At 38.9% G+C, this 20,000-nt stretch overlaps 1 protein-coding gene and 2 pseudogenes across 1 annotated transcript in view; all 3 read right to left on the bottom strand.

Moving 5' to 3' along the window:
* Positions 1-7,706, bottom strand: part of LOC140924841 (uncharacterized) — an 8,674-nt pseudogene extending 968 nt beyond the window's left edge.
* Positions 7,707-8,859: 1,153 nt separating this feature from the next.
* On the bottom strand, positions 8,860-14,336 carry LOC140927403 (probable E3 ubiquitin-protein ligase DTX3; annotated as a pseudogene).
* An 843-nt stretch (positions 14,337-15,179) lies between these two features.
* LOC140927395 (uncharacterized) overlaps positions 15,180-20,000 on the bottom strand; it is a 12,872-nt gene continuing 8,051 nt past the window's right edge. The window contains exons 5-7 of the mRNA XM_073377039.1: positions 18,648-18,854; positions 17,416-17,683; positions 15,180-16,815 (exon numbers count right to left, since the gene is read on the bottom strand). Coding sequence (XP_073233140.1) covers positions 16,746-16,815; positions 17,416-17,683; positions 18,648-18,854 — 545 coding nt within the window. The 3' untranslated portion in view covers positions 15,180-16,745. The remainder of the gene's footprint in view (positions 16,816-17,415; positions 17,684-18,647; positions 18,855-20,000) is intronic.

Raw genomic sequence — 20,000 nt, 5'->3', positions numbered from 1 at the left:
TTTCATTAGCGGATTCCTTTAGCTGCCAGCTCTTCTTTAACTCGCCGCAGGTTATCTGGGTCAGGATATCCAAAGGTTTAAACAAAACAACATCTGTTTGTAAGGGATGAAGAACTGTGTATTAATGATTCATAATTTTGTTACATTATTTCTTAATTGATTGAGTGGCTTTCCTGGGACAATATTTCTTGAAAGCTGTGTACTAAATAACAAATAGCCCTTTCAGTTTTTCAATTGGTTTCCCCTCTTTTTTATTAACTATTTTAATCAGGCTGCTGGCCCGTCATATATGGTCAAATTCAGGTTTATAAATTTTTTTTTCCAAAAAATTCCTTAATAACTGAGCACGCGTATGAAAAAAAGCAAAGGGGAGGGATAAGGGCAAATAAAGCCAATGAGGCCAATAGTATCAAAGCTTATCCCGGTTTCTGTAGCATGAAGTGCATACGAGAATTGCAACTCAATCCTGGACGGTCCGCCCGGGATGCTAGTCCATCACAGACTTATCCTTAGCAGTAACAATTACTGGTGTTCATAACACCTTTCATTAATTTATTGATTCTTGCCTTAAAGTGATCCCCTGGTCAGCTAATTTATGTATTCTTACCCAGTAGGTCCTCCACTCGTGCTAGTTTTGTGATGAATATCATTCCATACCACCTGATTTGGACGTCCCGTTGTATTTGAGGTGCCAACCGTAAACACCAGTCGAGCGTCAAATGCTCTCTTTAGTAGCTGTAGAACCTCATGTCCTTCACGGTTGCCTGAAAGATAAGCTTCTCTTGAAGTACCCTCGTAATGATGGCCAGGGTGTGGATGTCCTGGGCCCTGAACCCCAGATGGAAAGTAATATCTGATGATGATTGTGCCACACCCTGTAAACAGGCAAAGCAGAGTATATGTACAGGCATGTGCAGATCCTTTCGTCCGTCAACTCCTCTTTGCGCAAGAATAAATTAGTCAAGCTGTAGTTCAAGAGGTTTTTAAAAAAACTGACAACCTACGCACCCATAGAAATTAAAGTAGTCCGCCCCTCAAATCGCTGCTCTAAGCCTTCCTCGATTTTCAAATGGGAGCATTTCGAAAGAAAATTGAGCGGGATCAAGTCAGTTCATTTTCACTTGGAGAGGCGTGCTCGACAACCAAATCGAATGAGAGAGCCTTTATTCAGAGACCCAGCTGTGTTAATCTAAAATAGCAGTCGAACGACTAGAACTTGATATGTCACTGATATGTCGCTTTCTTTGACGAACTCCACCTTCACCTATTCCCCGACCAACTAGATATGTTGCGCTACAACCTACTTTTCAGGGCGCCGCCTTGGCTGCTTACTAACATTACACATATCATTTCTGTGATACAAGAAAGTTACAGCAACGACGATGGCGACGGAACTAGAAACGTCACTTATGAAGTAAATTTGTGAGGTTATTATCATCATCATTGCATTATTATTATTACAGTATTTTTATCATTATTACTATTAATATCATTATTATTATTATTATTGTGACGCCCATGCAGAGTTGTCGTTGCTGTTGCTGTTGATTTTTCGGCCTATTACTTTTTGAACCTCGCGGTGCCACTAACAGTACCGTCGTGTTCGCTGTAGGTCCCTAATGTCGCCAGCGGTTGGTCGTTTGTAAACGAGTTTTAAAATTACCAGGGTAACCTGGGAGACTTCTATATGACTCGTGATAGCTTGTCATTTCTCCTCGTGGCTGGTTTCCTCGAAGAGCTCCTTGAGGTTCTTGACACACGGGGCACCTGTTGTTCACTTTCAGCGCTTGTTGAAGACACACTGAACAAAACACGTGCCGACACTTCAAACGTCGTGGCCCAGTGATATGATCAAGACAAATTGGGCATTTTTCTAAAAAAAAAAAAAGGAAAACAACCATAGCATTCAGATGTACATTTGTTCACGGCATTTACGATCTTCTTTCACTGATGCAGGCTTAGCCACAACATCACTGAGATTAATCGATTATATCATTCTCTTGATGAGTTCCCTTTCAGTAACATTCCACAGTAAACCTACCTGTTCGTCTTAGTCACGGTTGTTCTTTTCTCATTCTTACTTGTACTCCAAGCTACTGGAAAGGGGTAATTTCACTGTTTAGTTTATGCCAACTTAAGGATCTTGTAACTGATTTATCTCGCAAAGATTAACTGATAACAGACTGGTTACTTTCTAAGTCTCGTTTAATATCGCCAGTTGCACCTGTAATGATAGTTGAAACGGGGAGAAGTAATCATGTCAAGAAAGCTGTGATACTAAGTTTGCAATATATTACGATAATATAATGCTAACTTTAATACAAAATTTGATTGTTCGGAGTAAAGGAGACTGAGTGCACACTGAGGGCAATAAGTACCATGCAGTATCGCGTTTAAGTGTGGTTCTAAAAAATCACTATAGATATTGAAACGACTGAGTATGTGACAAAATCCTTAGAGAAAGTGATCATTACTGAAGTGCACGTGGGCAGTCTGTAGACAATTTTCGCGCGGTCTATAATCGGTCAGGTTTAGATTAGTGTTCGTACTGCACCTTCCAGTAGTTTTGAACTATATTTACTATTCCGAGATATAACCGTCGCGTATTTAGGGTATCATTTACAGTCGAACCTCTCTAATACGGACACCGAAAGGACAGAGCGAAGTGTCCGTATTAGAGAGGTGTCCGTATAAAAGAGGTCACTATAGTTGCATGAAAAAATTGTAACATACAAAGCACAATTCTGAAAGCGTCTTTCGCTATTTTGCAAGTGTAGTAAACAGTAACTAGAGTACAAAATGTAATAGAAAGATCTTTATGCTATCTGTAGTTATTGAAGCCCTCGCAAATCGTTGTTTGGTATACAGCGACTGGGCTTTACATCATCTTGCAAAGCTCATCAGCCAGACTAGACTGGATTCACCCTGTGGAGATTCACCTAATCGGGATTCGGGATTCCCCTGATCACCGCAGTGTCCGTAATAAAGAGGTTAAGTTTATATGAACTTACTGTCTGGGGCCGAGATTTAGTGTCCGTTGTCCGTATTAGAGAGAGTCCGTATCATAGAGGGCTTTTTTTAAAGAAAATAAATGAGAATTTTGTCGGGACATTGGAAACTGTCCGTAATAGAGAGGTGTCCGTATTAGAGAGGTTTCCGTACCGAGAGGTTCGACGGTATATAAATTAAAGCGTTTGTACGTAACAAATACCATTTCTACCTTCCTCTTCCTTATCTGCCTTGGCTCCATCAGCTATTGTCGGTGCCTTCCCATACTTCTTGCCCACATTTCGTCTCACTGCACCACTATAAGATGTGGCTGTTGCACTCAAAGGATGATCGTCACGAGCATCAGAACTGCCAGGAGAGTTATTCGTTGAGCCACTACCTTTTGACCCTCTGCCCTTGCCTCTCCTATCACGATTCGACCTTGACTGCGCCTTGAGGTTGTTACTACTTTCTGTTACAATTTTATTGAAAAATAAGATTTGAAATATGTTCACGTTTTATTTGAATTCAAACGTACAGAATTTTTTACTTCTCGCAGAGGTTATTTGCTAAACAACACACGTTAAGTTCCTGGCGTCGGATTTTCAGTAGCAGGTCTAGATCGCGCAAAATTCGGATTTAATCGATTTGAAAGTTTTTTGTTAATTGTTGTCATAGTGATATCGATTTTACTAAAAACGGTATTTTGACCAACTTTAATTCATATAGTCAATCACTGGTGAAAATTTTCTGGCGATCGGACAAGGATAAAATCACTTTTAAGGCGACTGAAAGACATCGGTATGGTCTCTGGAGAAAAACTTATCACAGGAATAATTAAATAAATCCTACTGATGGTTCAAAATAAGCAATGATTAATATGTTTCAAATCATTTTAAATATTTAATTTAAAAGGAATCAATGGTTAATTTGAAGTAGCTTTTGCAATACTGTAATACTTTGTTATAGTCATGCAAATAAAGCTTACAGTTGTTGTTGTTGTTGTTGGTCTTCGAGAAACTGTATCGAGACACCTTGAATGAAGAGTTTTGTCCCGAGTTCTTCGCTTTCAGTTAAATTTATGGCTGGTATACTCGAGGAAAGTTGTATAGTATTATCTTGGACGCGAATGGGTTAAAACTCCAAATGGAGTCAGTTTTCCTCCAAAGATGTCATTGCATTTGGTACGATTTCAAAAACATGGAAAAAACTAAGACTTATCTGATGAATTAGTAAGGGCACTAAATGGTAAAAAAACTTATGATATCACGAACTCAAAGTCAAGGGAGGATCAAAATGCAGGGAAGGACATACGTCGTGTGGACCTACTAATAACACCAAGGATGCATCCAAAGTTACCTAAAAGAAGGGCCACCCTGGATTTCGACCTATGTCTTCAGATAACATTTGTGGACGATAAAGCCAGACAACAACCGATATTTCACTTGCCTAGTAAGAAGGTCTCTAGCCGACTACTTGTTGTCTTGACACAGCTGGAGTAGTCATGTGAATCTTCTACCATGAACTGCTGTTGTTCCCTCTTTACTTCCACTCCTTCATGCTCGAGATAAGACTGACTTGCATTCTCCTGCAAAAAGGAATGAGCCTCCTCCACTTGTTTAAAAGTTCCTGACATAATGAAATTCTCCCTTGATTCAATCCACTCGACGCCAGTCCTGGCTTTCATGTCTTTCAAGACAGCTCTGGTTTTTTTGCGGGATAAATATTCCACAAATTCAAAGCAAAGGTTTGCAGAAACCACTTCAAAAACCTGTTATTAAAGAAAGACGAAAAGGAGTTAAATATACGATCTAACTCATACTATGCGCTCTCCCATAAACTCATTCTGGCACACTGAGACCAAAGGAACATGACATGATGTTGACAGCGTCGCACAATCATTTTTATGTTAGACTTATCTCTCGCCGCTTAAACCACATGGAGCCCAGACCATCATGACTGGATGTTTGGAACAAAATCGATAAGGAAGGAAAGATGCTCAAGCGAAGTTCGGGATTGGACTGAACTGAAAGTAATTTTTGGAGCTTTTCCTTTGGGAAGCCTAGTACAGCCCGCGAGTTTTGAGTCCCTTGTCTTAGTCGTCTTAGCTTAGTGGGTGAGAAACCAAAACATCATAACTTGCTAAAATGGCGTTTATAGGGCAGGAAACAGTAAGAAAACAACACAGACACAACTATTTATGAGGTCTGGACACTTAGATGGCTTTTTATGTGCATTTTAAGCGTTTCATCGATCTTTCGATAAATTCCCATACAAGTTCATACAAAGCCTTATAATTTAGCTTCCAGTGGGCTGTTGTGAGTCTGGGCCCTGTGCTTAAACCTGTTCTGCCAGGGAAAAAGTTCAGTACTATGCATACGGTGAACTAGCACGGTGAAAAACAAGGTATATGCACTGAAATTTTGGTGTTCCATAACATCACCGGTTCAAATCCAATGTTACCACTGTTTTTTAAATTGTGGCCTCTTTTAAAGTAAAAGCGTTATAGGGGCTTTTGGAGTTATGAGGCGACTGCAACTGATTTTAAACCTAAACCACCAGTCGTTTGACCACACACAAAAAAATTCCAAAAGTTAACTATTACCTCAAAGTACTTGTCATTTCTGCTAAGTAAAGTATCTAAATATGGTGCGACTGTTAAAACCATTCCCTCAAATTCCTGTTTATGCTGCAGAAGTGATAAAACAACTAGAAGAGCAGAGTAAAAATCGGGTTAACTGTACACATCATCCAAGTTAATACGGTTTTACACTCGTGAGCCACGTTAAAAGTACGTTTCACAAATAGCAATATCAACAGAAATGGATATGGTACGTAAAGGTTGCCACAACTTTGCCACGGTTGTAAATGCTCAAAATCTCAACATTTAAACACCTTTTAAGGCTGTCGGATACGTTCATAAAGGTTATTCCCGCGGTACCCTCCTAGTATCTGTTTGTAACGATTTCCAACAGGTTTCACCGACTATTTAAACTTTTATATTTTGTACAGAGTTAACCTGCGTGATATTAGCTCTTGATTTGCAGAGTGATCTGATTGGGTGACCAAAATCTATCAAACATTTTTAAAATTCAAGCTCATTACGAAAGTGAAACTGACTTTCTTTGCTTTTAAATCAGGACTGGAATTGTGTCCTGGATCTATCTAGAACAAAATAAATGAAGTTTTTTCACCCTCGCTCATTAATATTAACTTCAATGATCTTTTCCCACTTTTTAATGGAAAAACAACTATTTTGGAAAAAAAAAGAACTTCACCTTGCTCCTTGATGTCTGGTTGATTTTTCACTTCTAAAGTAAATGGACTGCCCATGATCGGGCTTCCTAGTACTTCGACCGACACAGTGAACTTTCCAGGGGTTTTTGGCTTGTAAGAGACTGAATAACGGCCGTCCTTCCAGTCTGTCACAACCGTCTGCAGTGTCTCGTGCCCCGAAAATGAATTGATATTTGCAATGACTTCATCTATCGCACAGTAACTTGTTTGACCTTGTGCATTCTTTGTAGTAACCGTAAAAGTTCCATCCTCGCCTACCAGCCCCTTTGTGAGATTCTTGCCTTCTGCAACTGATAATAAAGGCTCAGTGTCGCTTGTGACTAACTTTCCCGGTGCGTCTTTTAGAAAGATATCATTTTGAATGTACTTGACCTCCGAGTAACCGAGCTTCGGCATAGCTCCCAAAGGTTGCAAGCGGACAGAGACTTCTCTAAGCTTCTCTTCGAGTACTGCTTTGACGTTTAAAATTTCCGGTAAGTTATTTCGAAGAAGAATCTCCTCTGAAAAGGCTAAGGTGCTCTCAATTCAATTTCCATGAGTTTACCATCTAACATGCTCATTTGATTGTCAAATGCATTTGTAAAGGCTTGTTTCTGCTTGATTAATTGTTCGGTCACATGCACTTGCTTCGTGCTGGCGAATTGATAATATGCAGAGTTCAGCTACTCGCTTCACTTCTTTTGTCGCTTCTTCGATACTGCCATTTACTTTCATTCTTCTTTTCTCCAGAGAGACTTTGTAACTTCTCAAACGAGACCCGTTTTCCTGAGCTTCATGAACTCTGATGTCAATTTCAGACTTGATGTTTTCAAGTCCCCGGTCAAGCGAAATCTTGTTGTGATCGTGATGTTCCAAAATGGCGCAGTCACGGCAAATGCACCTTTTGCAATTTTCGCAGTAAAACCTCATTTCATCTATATGTACTGTACAATAATTTGCCCTGCGAGCATAATCTTGCACATCGCAGGACTGGAAATTTCTGACATCTTTTACATGGTGGTCGCTAAAAATTTTCCCTTTCTTGTGGACGCCCACGCAGTCATCGCATAAAAAGCCGTTGCATTCAAAGCAGTAAAACTTCAGAGCTTTCTTTTCGTCGCAGGATCCACAATGAGTCAAATCTTCTTCTTCTTGGCCGCTGTAAGCCTCCACTATTTCAACCATCTGCTTGTAAAACAGGTTGGATGGGAGGCTGTTAATGTCGCTGTTAGAGCACTCGGTGATTTGACGAGACATGTCGGACAACTCAACTGTCCTTCCCGATGCTGCCGTACCCAAGCTTCCAGACAAGTCTTGCAGAAAGTGTGGAGACATTTCAATATTTTTGGTTCATTGATTTGAGTAAAATGTTCCTGGCAAAGACATTCCAATTCTTTTTTGACATCATCAAAAAAGCTCTTACTTTGTGCCATTACTTCTAAAGGTGGTCCTTCTCAATAAACGGTAAGCGCGAATCATGCGCTGTCCTCAATAGCACTTGATCAATCAGCCCGTGACTGCATCTCACCTGTTTGTTTTGTTTTTATATATTTCCAAAATACCATACCATGGCAAAAATCAAAGGGACGGAGGAGTCAATCCCCCACCTCTTGCTCCCACTCATTGTATCCTACACAGGGCTAATTCTTAATGCTAGTACTACGCATGTGAATAAAAACAAACGTCTTCTTTTGAAGAGTACACCTCTATATTACAGACTAAGCTGTCACCGTGGTCGCAAAATGGTTTTTCACTATTTATAAAAAAATTCCGGAAATTTTGGTTAGGAATCTTCAATCGGTAAGAACGGCACGTGTCGTTTACCATTTACCTAAAATTTCCGGATTATCGCGCCGCGCTAGACTGGATTCTAGTTACAACATGAAACTGGTACGAAACTCAAGAAACTTGTAAATGGTAAACGAATTTCCATTATATTCGGAACGCCCCAACCGGGAAAACGGGACTACCTTTTCAGAATTTCTGTTTGTCCCGGGAATTTTCCAGTGGGACAAACCAAAAAAACGTTTACCATTTATATCCCAACAGGAATTTCTGGGAAAATTGTGGTTTAAAAGTAAACAGCCGCAATCTTCATAGAATTTCTAACTCTATAGAGTTCTAGAGTGATGACGTCATAAAAATTAAATTTGTGAAATTATGGGATTTGTCAAGATATTCTGAAAGAACAATGTCCAAGACGCCTACTTGCCAAAAATTATCGTCGCGGGGCAAATTGTCTCTGAGTCATTAGCTCAGTTGTGCTCTGATGACTCCATACAAATCCTTCTAAATTTGACTTGGTCTAAAAAATAGGGTCTAAAAGCTCCCCTAGCTTTTAGTGTCGCAGGGATATTTTGTTTTTGTTTTGTTTGTTTTCTTGCCTTACACTGAAAACTGATGTCCTATCATACATTGGAAGTATGAAGTACTACAGTACTGCGTCTACTTCTACATGGATATTCCTCAATTCAGCGTTTCTTTTGGGGAATCACTTCTTGAATCAGTTTCTCTTTTGCATTCTATTCTGTCTATTGGTAATTATTAAACAAACTTATAGGCAAAAAAGGATATTGATTGCTATAATCCCTGTTACGTTCGAATTTTATTATCTTCAAATGTCTAAACAATTTCAAAAGGAGCTGTATACTGTGTAACATCTCAAAACGGTCTATTAATAGTACATTGCGTAATGGTTTACAAAACTGAAGATGACGAATTCATCGGATTCCTTTAGCAGCCAACTCTTCTTTGACTCTCCGTAGGTAGCCTGGATCGGTTATATCCAAACCTTGAAAATAAAAAATCGCATTTATGAATATAAGACTTAAAACGGTTGCTTCAGTCCGGTCCGTGCACACTTCGGCCAATCTAATTTTCCATTTTCCTAACAAAAACGGAAAAAGGAAATATGACTTATTCTTATTATATTTACATATTTTAAAGTACAGAAAAAAATAGAAAAAAAGAAAATGGTCAGGAAAATTGATCATTTTTTCATTTTTCTGATTTTGAAGTCCGCTTCAAAAATACAAAAATTACTGTAAACGGCTAAAAGCGATGGTCCGTGCACACTTCGGCCAATCTAATTTTCTATTTTTCCAACAAAAACGGAAACAGGCAATATTACTTATCCTTGTCATATTTACATATTTTAAAGTACAGACAAAAATACAAAAAAAAAAAAATGGTCAGGAAAATTGATCATTTTTTCATTTTTCTAATTTTGAAGTCCGCTTCAAAAATACAAAAAATACGGTAAACGGCTAAAAGCGATATTTTGCTATTTTTTATTTTCTTGCTATTGTTAGAAAATGTGAAAAATGAAATAATGTCCGATTCCTAACTCATCTTTCTATTTTTCCGTTTTTCCCCAAAAATAGAAAAACAGGAAAATGAAAAAAATCATATTTATTCCCACCATTTTTTCATTTTTTCCATTTTGTTCAAAAAAATGAAAAAATAGAAAAATAGCATACCAATCGCCCAATTTTCCATAATTCCATTTTAATAAGAAAAATGAAAAAATTACAAGTGTTGCGAGCAATTTTCTATTTTTTTAATTTATTTAATAAACAGTAAAACTTTAAAACGATACACCCTTTCAGACAGTTTTTCCCTTTTTATTTTATTGAAAAATGGCGCAGAAAAGTGAGAAGTTATGAATATTTTAACGGTGAAGAAGAGACTCGCTAATTTGGTTAGAAGATTTACCCAGGGTCGGCGGAGATGTGGGGGAATTTGGGGGCGGGGGAGGGCTTAGTTTTCGAAATGCGGACGTAGTTCCATTCACTTTTGATCTCGATTTCCCTGAAGGTTTGAATTGTCGGGGGTCGACTGTGGATGAAAGCGGCGGGAAAACCGTACCGTACCCGTCGTGAAAAGAATATAAGAGAGGGTACGAGGGGGGAGGAGAAGGCGTGAAAATTGGTACGGGAAAAGTGGGGGGGGGGTAACTCAACGGTTTTCATGCCAGCAACACTATGGTCCCAGCAAAAAAAAAGCGGTTCGTGAGAGAGATTAAGGGGAAGGAGTTAAGAATAAGGTCGTTGAACAGTCACATGCGCAAAATAAACAAAGAGCACGCCAGTGAAGAGGTCAGACGCTTTTAAATGAAGTAGATGCTCAATAGTAGACTGCTTAGCAAGTCGAAATAACGGATCTTGCCGCAGAACGGGTCTTTTAGGATTGCAAGACTAAAGTATATTGAATTAATATTATTGAGGAGAAACATAACGAGGCGGCTAGTATACGCTCGCGGGAGAGAACATCTCAATGATTCTGGCCCCATACATTTGCTCATACATTTGTTTAAACGTTGGATAGCGACTGTCCACCGGATAGGCCACTACCCAGCGGCCTGATAATTTTTTATGTATCTAATTTTACGGAAACCAATTGCGTTATCTACTGGATCGTTATTTATTTAGCGGATAGCGTTATCCACCTTTTAAGCAACTCAGTCCTGGAAAGACGAGAGCAAAGATCGCTAATGCTGGGAAACCCATGCGACAAGTATGGGGAAACGTTCTACAGTTTGAACGGAACAGGAACACTTTATGGTGACGCAGTCTTAGAACAGGTCACAGAGTGAGTCCTAAGTAATGAGGTAAAGGAATCAGCTAATCAAATCCAAAAGTGAATGAAACTACGTTCGCATTCCGAGAACTAAAGGGCCCCCACCCACCCTCCCCATCCCACGTCTCCGCCAACCCTGTGTAAATCGTCTAACAAAACTACTGAGTCTAAAGTGGATTAGGTTTTTCTTTTCTTTATTGGTAAATGTTCATGATTTAAGTTTTTCTTTGCTATTTTTCATTAAAACAAAAGATAAAAAATTGTCCGTTTTTGTTTGTTTGTTTGTTTTCTATTTATTGAAAAAACGGAAAAATTATTCGCAACACTTGTCATTTTTTTCATTTTTCTTGTTAATTATGGAAAATTAGGCGATAGGTATGCCATTTTTCTATTTTTTCATGTTTTGAACAAAATGGAAAAAATGAAAAAATAGAAAAATAGCATACCTATCGCCTAATTTTACATAGTTCCATTTTAAAAAGAAAAATGAAAATATGACAAGTGTTGCGAGCAATTTTCTATTTTTCCTCTTTTTTTGGATAAATAGATCGACTGACTAATTTGGTTAGAAGATTTACACAGAGTCGGCGGAGATGTGGGGGAATTTGTGGGGGGGGGGGGGGGCTTAGTTTTCGAGATGTGGACGTAGTTCCATTCACTTTTGATCTCGATTTCCCTGAAGGTTTGAGTTGTCGGGAGTCGACTGTGGATGAAAGCGGCGGGAAAACCGTACCGTACCCGTCGTGAAGAAATTCTTGGCGCCTCGTGATGTTTCCCTCCATAATAGTAATTCAATATACTTTACTCTTGCAATCCTAAAACACTCGTTCTGCGGCAAGATCCATTATTTCGGCAGGCTAAGCAGTATACTTTTGAGCATCTATTTCATTTAAAAGTGTCTGACCTCTTCACTGGCGTGCCCTTTATTTATTTTGTGCACGTGACTGTTCAACGACCTTCTTATTTTCCCCTTAATCTCTCTCACGAACCGCTTTTTTTGTGATGGGACCATAGTGTTGCCGGCCTGAAAACCGTTGAGTTACCGCCCCCGTTTTACCAATTTTCACGACTTCTCCTCCTTCCTCGTACCCTTTCTCACATTCTTCATTTCCACGACCGGTACGGTACGGTTTTCCCGCCGCTTTCATCCACAGTCGACTCCCGACAACTCAAACCTTCAGGGAAATCGAGATCAAAAGTGAATGGAACTACGTCCGCATCTCGAAAACTAAGCCGCCCCCCCCCCCCCCCCAAAAAAAAATTCCCTTACATCTCCGCCGACTCTGTGTAAATCTTCTTACCAAATTAGTCAGTCGATAGTGGATACGAATTAGGTTTTTCTTTTCTTCACCGTTAAAATATTCATAACTTCTCACTTTTCTGCGCCATTTTTTCAATAAAATAAAAAATGAAAAACTGTCTGAAAGGGTGTATCGTTAAAGTTTTTCTATTTATTCAAAAAAAAAAGGAAAAATAGAAAATTGCTCGCAACACTTGTCATATTTTCATTTTTATTGTTAAAATGGAACTATGGAAAATTAGGCGATAGGTATGCTATTTTTCTTTTTTTTCATTTTTTGAACAAAACGGAAAAAAATGAAAAAATGGTGCGAATAAATATGATTTTTTCATTTTTCCTTTTTTCTATTTTTTGCGAAAAACGGAAAAATAGAAAAATGAGTTAGGAATCGGAGATTATTTCATTTTTCTCATTTTCTAACAATAGCAAGAAAATAAAAAATAGCAAATATCGCTTTTAGCCGTTTACAGTATTTTTTGTATTTTTGAAGCGGACTTCAAAATCAGAAAAATGAAAAAAATGATCAATTTTCCTGACCATTTTCTTTTTTTCTTTTTTTTTCTGTACTTTAAAATATGTAAATATAATAAGAATAAGTCATATTTCCTTTTTCCGTTTTTGTTAGGAAAATGGAAAATTAGATTGGCCGAAGTGTGCACGGACCCAGTCCATCGGTGTTGAACTGAAATGGGGCTTATTTCCTCTCAGTGTTAATCGAACACAATTGTTAGACAAGGAGACAGTAGGAAGCAAGAATAGATGAATGGACAAATTACAGCTCTATTATTGAACTGTGAATCAAATCCAGATCCTTCTTCATCCCAGTTTTAGGCGAGCATCATTCAGTTGAATACTTGTCCTAGTGACTGGGCGATTTTATAATAAGCACGATTTCTTTTCTGTGAACTGAATATGTTCACAAGACTTGAGTCACTTAACATTGAACACAGTAGTCGAAAATAACAAGATATGGGTAATTTTAAGTCTTTTGATATGAAATTACTAAAGGGTGCCTTAAATGGCACTAGGCGAACCTATAATTAATTCCTTACCCATTAGGACCTCCAGATATGCTAGTCTTGTGATGAATATCATTCCATATCACTTGATTTGAAAGCCCTGTTGCCTTGATAATGCTGACCAGGGTTTGGATGTTCCGAGCCTTGTACTCCAGAGGGAAACTGATAACTGATGACAATTTTCCCGTAGCCTGCAAATGTTACATTCAATAGAGCGTTTAAACATCACGTCACAGGTGGCTGCCTATCTAACAGCAGCTTGTCTCCTGGGCCCAGTTGCTTTGACGGCCGATAATCGCTAGTCACTGAGGGCGTGCAAAATTTTATGCCAGGTTCCTGCTCTAAATCAGTTTTCCGCTTATTTTGATTTATCATTTTAGAGCATCCAAACATGGAACTGTCAAAGCGGCCGGCCATAATGCTGTTGCAAAAAAATAAAAACTGTAAAATGTAAAAACTTTCCAATGTTCCAAGAAATTTGCCAAGACGCTACTTTCGCTCTCGTTTTCACTCACCTGGCTAGCAGCTATGCAAATTTATTGTTTAAATTCTGGCTCTAAAGAGTTTTACCTTCGTAGCCTGGAACGCCATTACGATCAGTATAGAAAGTCATCTGTCCACGAGGCTGGTTTCCTGTAATAACACCTTGAGGCTGTTGACAGACCGGGCACCTGTTGCACACATTTAAAGCAGTTTGAATACACTCTACACAAAAACTGTGCTTGCACTCTAAACTTCTTGGACTTGACATAGGATCAAGACAAATAGGACAGCTCTCTGTGGAAAAATATGATACAACGCCTAATCACGGAAGATAGGCGATACTAAATATAAATGTTACCTATTGTAGGTTATAGTTAACGTGGGTCTTCACTCCTCTGCTTAAGTTTCTTAAATGGAAGGAATCGGTAACTGGCTGTATTTCTTGAAAGAAGTTCATTTCCCACTTTCACCGATGAAACGAACGACTCCTAGCCTTTTTGATAATCATAAGTGTCCAGGTAGTAACACATGCAAACAACCGGACGCGCCACTACCAAAACCGAAACTTCTCCTGACAGGCGTTTGAAGGCGGCAGTTCAGCATTTTTTGCTGTTAGCTTTGTCATACTCCTCTAAGCATTTTAAAATATCTTACTTTGCGCCATCATTGCCAAGGGAAAACCGGTGCGAAGTGTGGAGATACAACTTAAAGAAACAACGATCTTTCCCAGAATTAGCGGAAGTTCCGTGTGTAACTTTCAGCTTGTCCCCAGGTTCCTCTCACGTATTAAAATCGGGAAATGATGTAATTGAAATTGCTGGTGCAACGGTGTGCAACATACAGTCTTAAAGAACTTCACGTGTACTTTCTCCCCTTTCCCCCTTCACATGTATTTTCTCGACCTGCGCTGGAGAATAAACAAAATATAATAAAAGCCTTACACTTCTGTAGGTCAAAAGTGATTGCAAAAGAAACTAAGCACACAGTGAATTCTAAAGTCACTGTTTAAAAAAGGTCACACATAAGGGACTAAATATTTTATTTTGTAGCTAGTCTAGCCTACTATACTGCCTACTATAGCCTCTCACGCAGGTCCGCGTTTAGATGGTTTCGTCATTGTTAATCAGACTCCGTTCTTTATCCATTGTTATCCCGAGGAGGGGTGGGGGAGAGATGCTAGACCAATATTTGTGTATGGGTTTGAAACACTCATTCTCTCTTGGTTTGAAACCCTGACGCTCTTTAAGAAATAAAAGAATCCTGAAATACATGCTCTGTTTGACAACACCTTCAATTTTATTACCCTTTTTAGGAGAAAGGGGAAAATACACGCTGTCTTGTTTTAAATTCATTCATAAGTCACGATTACATTGTCTTGAGCAAATGAAATCTATCCTGCTGGCAATACCCCGTTTATAATTAGCACGAAATTATACCCTCTGTTTAGGACACGGTAAATATGTTTTTTTCTAGGGTGTGGTGGACCGAGTTACCCTTCAAGGTCCGAGAACATACGAACGTAAAGAAAGAAAGCCTTTTATCCAGCACACACATCTACTTTTATTTTTTGTTTACAATAATATGAAATAAGCATTGTAAGCCATACTTGATCATTCCTGATTTATCTTAAGCGAATTTTAACTATCACAGTAAATTTATGAACAGAAGTTTATCTAGAGCGAAAAAGAAAGATGATCTCTTGCTATTGCTAACAACAGAAACATACAGCACTCCGACCATGCCATGCAAAAACACAAATCAAGGTAATGTCTTTTTTCAGGTAACTGACAACAGTTTTAGTTGGCAGCCTATCTAACAAAAGCTTGCCCAGCGTGCCCAGTTGCTTTGACGGCCGATAATCGCTAGCCACTGAGGGCGTGCAAAATTTTATTCCAGCTCAGTTTTCTGTTTATTTTAACTGGTGATTTTGGAGCATCCAAACAAGGAACTGTTGGCAAAAATTATCAACCCGACTTTGCCTTGCAGAAGTTCAGATCTGTGTTTTAACTTCGCGCCAATCCTGGATTATCTTGATCCTGCTTTGAATAACATGGCCCTGGAGGCTGTCTTGTCTGCATTCCGTAATATCCCTACCGGACATATATATACAGGCTGCCTAACGGTAACGAGGCAAGAGGCCTTAGAAGTCAATAGCCCGGCATCTCAAGTAACACTGAGCGAGATTATTTTTCCTGTACTTCTTCCCCGTCTCCTTTAATGGTGTCAGGCCAAAATACTTTCCCGCAAAATGAATCTTTATCAGTGATTTAAATGCCCACATTTGCACATTGGCAAACGTATCGCTACACTTGCACGTGTGGTTTAAACTATTTCTTGCACTTTTGCTGCCATGGAAAATGTCATTCTAAGGCTATATGTTTACACTTTACATACCGGACTATTGACCGACACCAAAAGCTATCCGGTATACTTTTGAACATGCATAGCCCGAAAAAGGCATTCAGTTGCCTACAAAATATCTACAAAACGTTATATCAACAGTCCTATACGCCACGGACTACGCCATGACAAACTAATTTTCTGAGAACAGATAAACTGACTTTTAACCGAAAGTTCAAAATATTTTCCGCAAATTGAAATTCAACCGCACGTTTTCTTGTTCACTGACCTGATTATAGTAGCAAGAGGCAAAACTGTTAAAATATGGAAATTAAAAACAAGCTAACTGCTTCCTTCTTTATTAACAAGCATCTGAGTTTATCAAAAAAAAGATAAAACAAAACAGAAAATAATAATGAACGTACTGACCATGACCACTAACTGGCATATGTACTGTGAAATCGACAAAACCTTCTTCACCGACCATTCTCTTAGTTAGTATCCTTCTTCGAGAATTGCTTGATTAATTACGCTCCTTCTTTCGTGATTTAAAGCTTGATCCAGTTAGCGTTGTAACCATTTTAAACCGGCCACATGCACGAGGAAAAACTGTTTGTGTTTGGAAATACATTTTCCTAATAGTAGCCCCTTTCTCAAGTTCAATGCTCGATTTCGTAATTTCTGAAACTCTTAATGGCAAAAAATTGAAAATAGCAGTGAAGATTACACCGCATGTAGAACCTAATTTAAGACACTATCATTCATTGGATTCCTTTAGCAGCCAATTCTTCTTTGACCCTCCGAAAATAGTCTGGATCGGGATAGCCAAACCTTAAACAAAGACAAAATCACGTTAATGGGTAAAGAGGACTGCTTTAAAAGCTTCAAGCAAGCTAAGATAATCCCTGTTAGCAATAAGCGAAAGCTATTAGGCCATAAAGGATACATGAAACGGGTAGATAGTAGGGCAGCACAAAACATTGTTGGATGGATAGATGAATGAATTCAAGAAAAAAATAAAGCGACGGACGAACTGATGGATGGACAAAAGACAAGGAAGCAGAGCGGTAGTGGTAGATGGATCGGATGAATAGATAGATACAAGGATACAAAGATACTGGATACTATAGGTACATGCAAAACGAGGAAACAATTGTATCATATATGATTATAATTATTATCACAGTATTAACCTCAAAGAATGACTCCCTGACTACTCGATTCTACAATTGCGATATTTATGTTGCAAAACCTTTGCTTCACTTATTGCGTTACAGAACCTTGCAGTAGCATACTCGTAGTATATAGTCTAAGTCTTCAGGTCTGCTTGACGTGAGGCTAAATTGGCCCAGAACGGACTAGTGACGAGAGGTACCAGGAAAACATGTATGGACTATATATATATATTGCTTATCCAGATTTTCTCCTTACCCGTAAGAACCCCCAAATCTGCTGGTCTTGTGATGAATATCATTCCATATCACTTGATTTGAAAGCCCTGTTGTATTTGAGGTACCGATTGTAAATACCAGTCGAGCATCAAAGGCTCTCCTCAGAAGCTGAAGCACCTCTCGTCCTTCACGATTGTCTGGAAGATAAGCAGTACGTGAAGTGCCGTCATAATACCGACCAGGATTTGGATGTTCTGGACCTTGAAATCCCGAAGGAAAGTGATAATCGATGACGATTGTGCAGTAGCCTACAAAAGTTTCATATAATGGCAACATTAGAATGTAAATTGACGCCGAAGAATAAGCAGCAGAATAAGCATTTGTGGTTATACGTGGTATGTTTGAAACAGTACCTACATTGATAATAGATACACGTCAATTTTATTAACAATTACTCCGTCCACGAGTGCGTACTGGATATAAGATGGAGACAACGAGGCGCGTAATGCCGAGTTGGCTATAATTATCTCATAGCCAACAAGCGCGAGTGGAATAATTGTTTAATTAAAAACGCCCACAAGATATCGAGAATTCTTCCCGCCCGATTTTATTTGTAAAAGCAACTAATTTTCAGCTTGTTTTTAATTTTGAGCAGACGCGTACAGTTACCATATTTGGGGAGCATAGTATAATTAAAAATTATTCTTTGAAATCGAGGTGAGTTCACGAAACGGCCTCTTCTACACGAATAAACGGGAGTTGTATACAATCCATTGAGCACAAAACTCAGTTGCAGTAAATGGAGAAACGCCGTTTTGAATCCTTCGAAGTCTTTTCTTGCCTTAAAAAGGTCAACCCTAGGATTTTGTCGACTTTTAAAAGATCATTCTCTAAAAAAAGGGAAAACACCGAGCTCACACATTATCCACTCGCTAGGAGGTGAATATTGTTGAATAGTTCGAGATCGAGCGAACCAATCAGATTGCTCACCAAGATCACTGAGTGTGTATATACTAATGGCTCACATACCATGATGACTAAGCCAATCAGAGCTCTAGAATTGCATTATCCAATGATTCCGTTTTTAATAATATTAAATACAAAAGGACATACATTTGCCACGTCCAGAGCCAATTTTAACAACTTTAAATATGACTTGTTGTTATTGTTGTTGCTTTCTTTTCAATAAGGCTAGCACAAGCCAAACAGAAATGTATATAGTAATAGCGATGAAAGTGCGTAGAGTTGATTTTTGCGGGTTTGGGATTTTACCTTCATAGCCTGGAACGCTGTAACGATCAATATGAAATGTCATCTGTCCACGAGGCTGGTTCCCTTGAATGATACCTTGAGGCTGTTGACATACCGGGCACTTGTTACACACATTTAAAGCAGTTTGAATGCATTCTGAACAAAAACTGTGCTTGCACTTCAAACTTCGTGGGCTTGATTTTTGATCAAGACAAATAGCACAGACCTCTGAGAAAAATAAAAGTTAAGACCACACTTAGATATGAACTGCACTTCTGAAGCGAAAGAACTGCTAGGGAAAGGAACAATGGGTCACCTGGATGCCGAATGCTTACCGATATTCATGAATTGCAATAAAAGATAGATGGCCATCCGAATTCTAGAGTTTCAAAGTAGCTCTGCATTGTTTTCTTTAACATTTGCACATTTTTGTTAAGGTTTTAGTTCTTAGCTCTCGTCTATACCTTTTCACTTGTACATAAATTGTTTCCAAATAATAACTTTAAATGTGTTGAATTTTTCTCTCTTGATTTTGTCGATTTGTAGCTCAGCTATCAACCGGAAACGCTTCTGGATACATGAAGGGGGTACCATTCTCTGTAGGAGTTATGTATTCTGTTTGGCATAAAAGGGGTTTTGTCCTTAGGAAAAAGCATTACCGTATAAACCTTTGTAAGGTTGTCCTCCCACCCCCCTCCGCCCACCCCCCTGTGTCATCCATCAACTGACCGCAAAAATCGGTGAAGACTCTTGACTAAAGGAAAGAAAGCAAGCGAAATAAGGCGGCACCAATGAGGGCCAATGCTCTTCCCGATGAACAAGCTATAACGATCTATAGCCACCTGACACAGGCTGACACCCCTTTTAAAAGTATAAGTACAAATAGAGGAAGAAAAAATAAGAGATAATTTTTGTTTTGTTTACAGACAGAAAATAAACCAAAGAGATATTAACTAGTTAATATGTTCTAACTCCGTCTTGGGACGGAAGAGAAGTTAAAGGATGTTTTATTTAAATTCAAGCTATATATTATAATTATTTTCCCCTGTATTTTCACACATTAAACAATTACAATATTTTGATCAACAGGGAGACAATAATGAAACGTTCGATCGTCAAAGGTTTCACCCCATTCAGAGATTCCATCTCAGAGCCTGAAGCTATCTCCCAAACCTACAGACAGAGGCTTTCTTAGCCTGCGCAGCTGGCGGTATTGTGTGATTAAAGTTTTGGCGGCGGAGCCGCGATCCAAAAAAAAAGAGTGGGGACGAGGCGCTTGAACATTGAATCAGTGGTGTCTTGACAATACTCTTAAAACTCGCCGGCCACTGCCTTTCGTAAAGGTTCCTCGAGTTCTTGTCGGACGTGCGAATG

Source organism: Porites lutea, chromosome 2, assembly GCF_958299795.1.
Source record: "Porites lutea chromosome 2, jaPorLute2.1, whole genome shotgun sequence".
NCBI lineage: Eukaryota > Metazoa > Cnidaria > Anthozoa > Scleractinia > Poritidae > Porites > Porites lutea.
The sequence above is the reverse complement of the archived record's forward strand: the minus strand, read 5'-3'. Positions and strand labels throughout refer to the sequence as shown.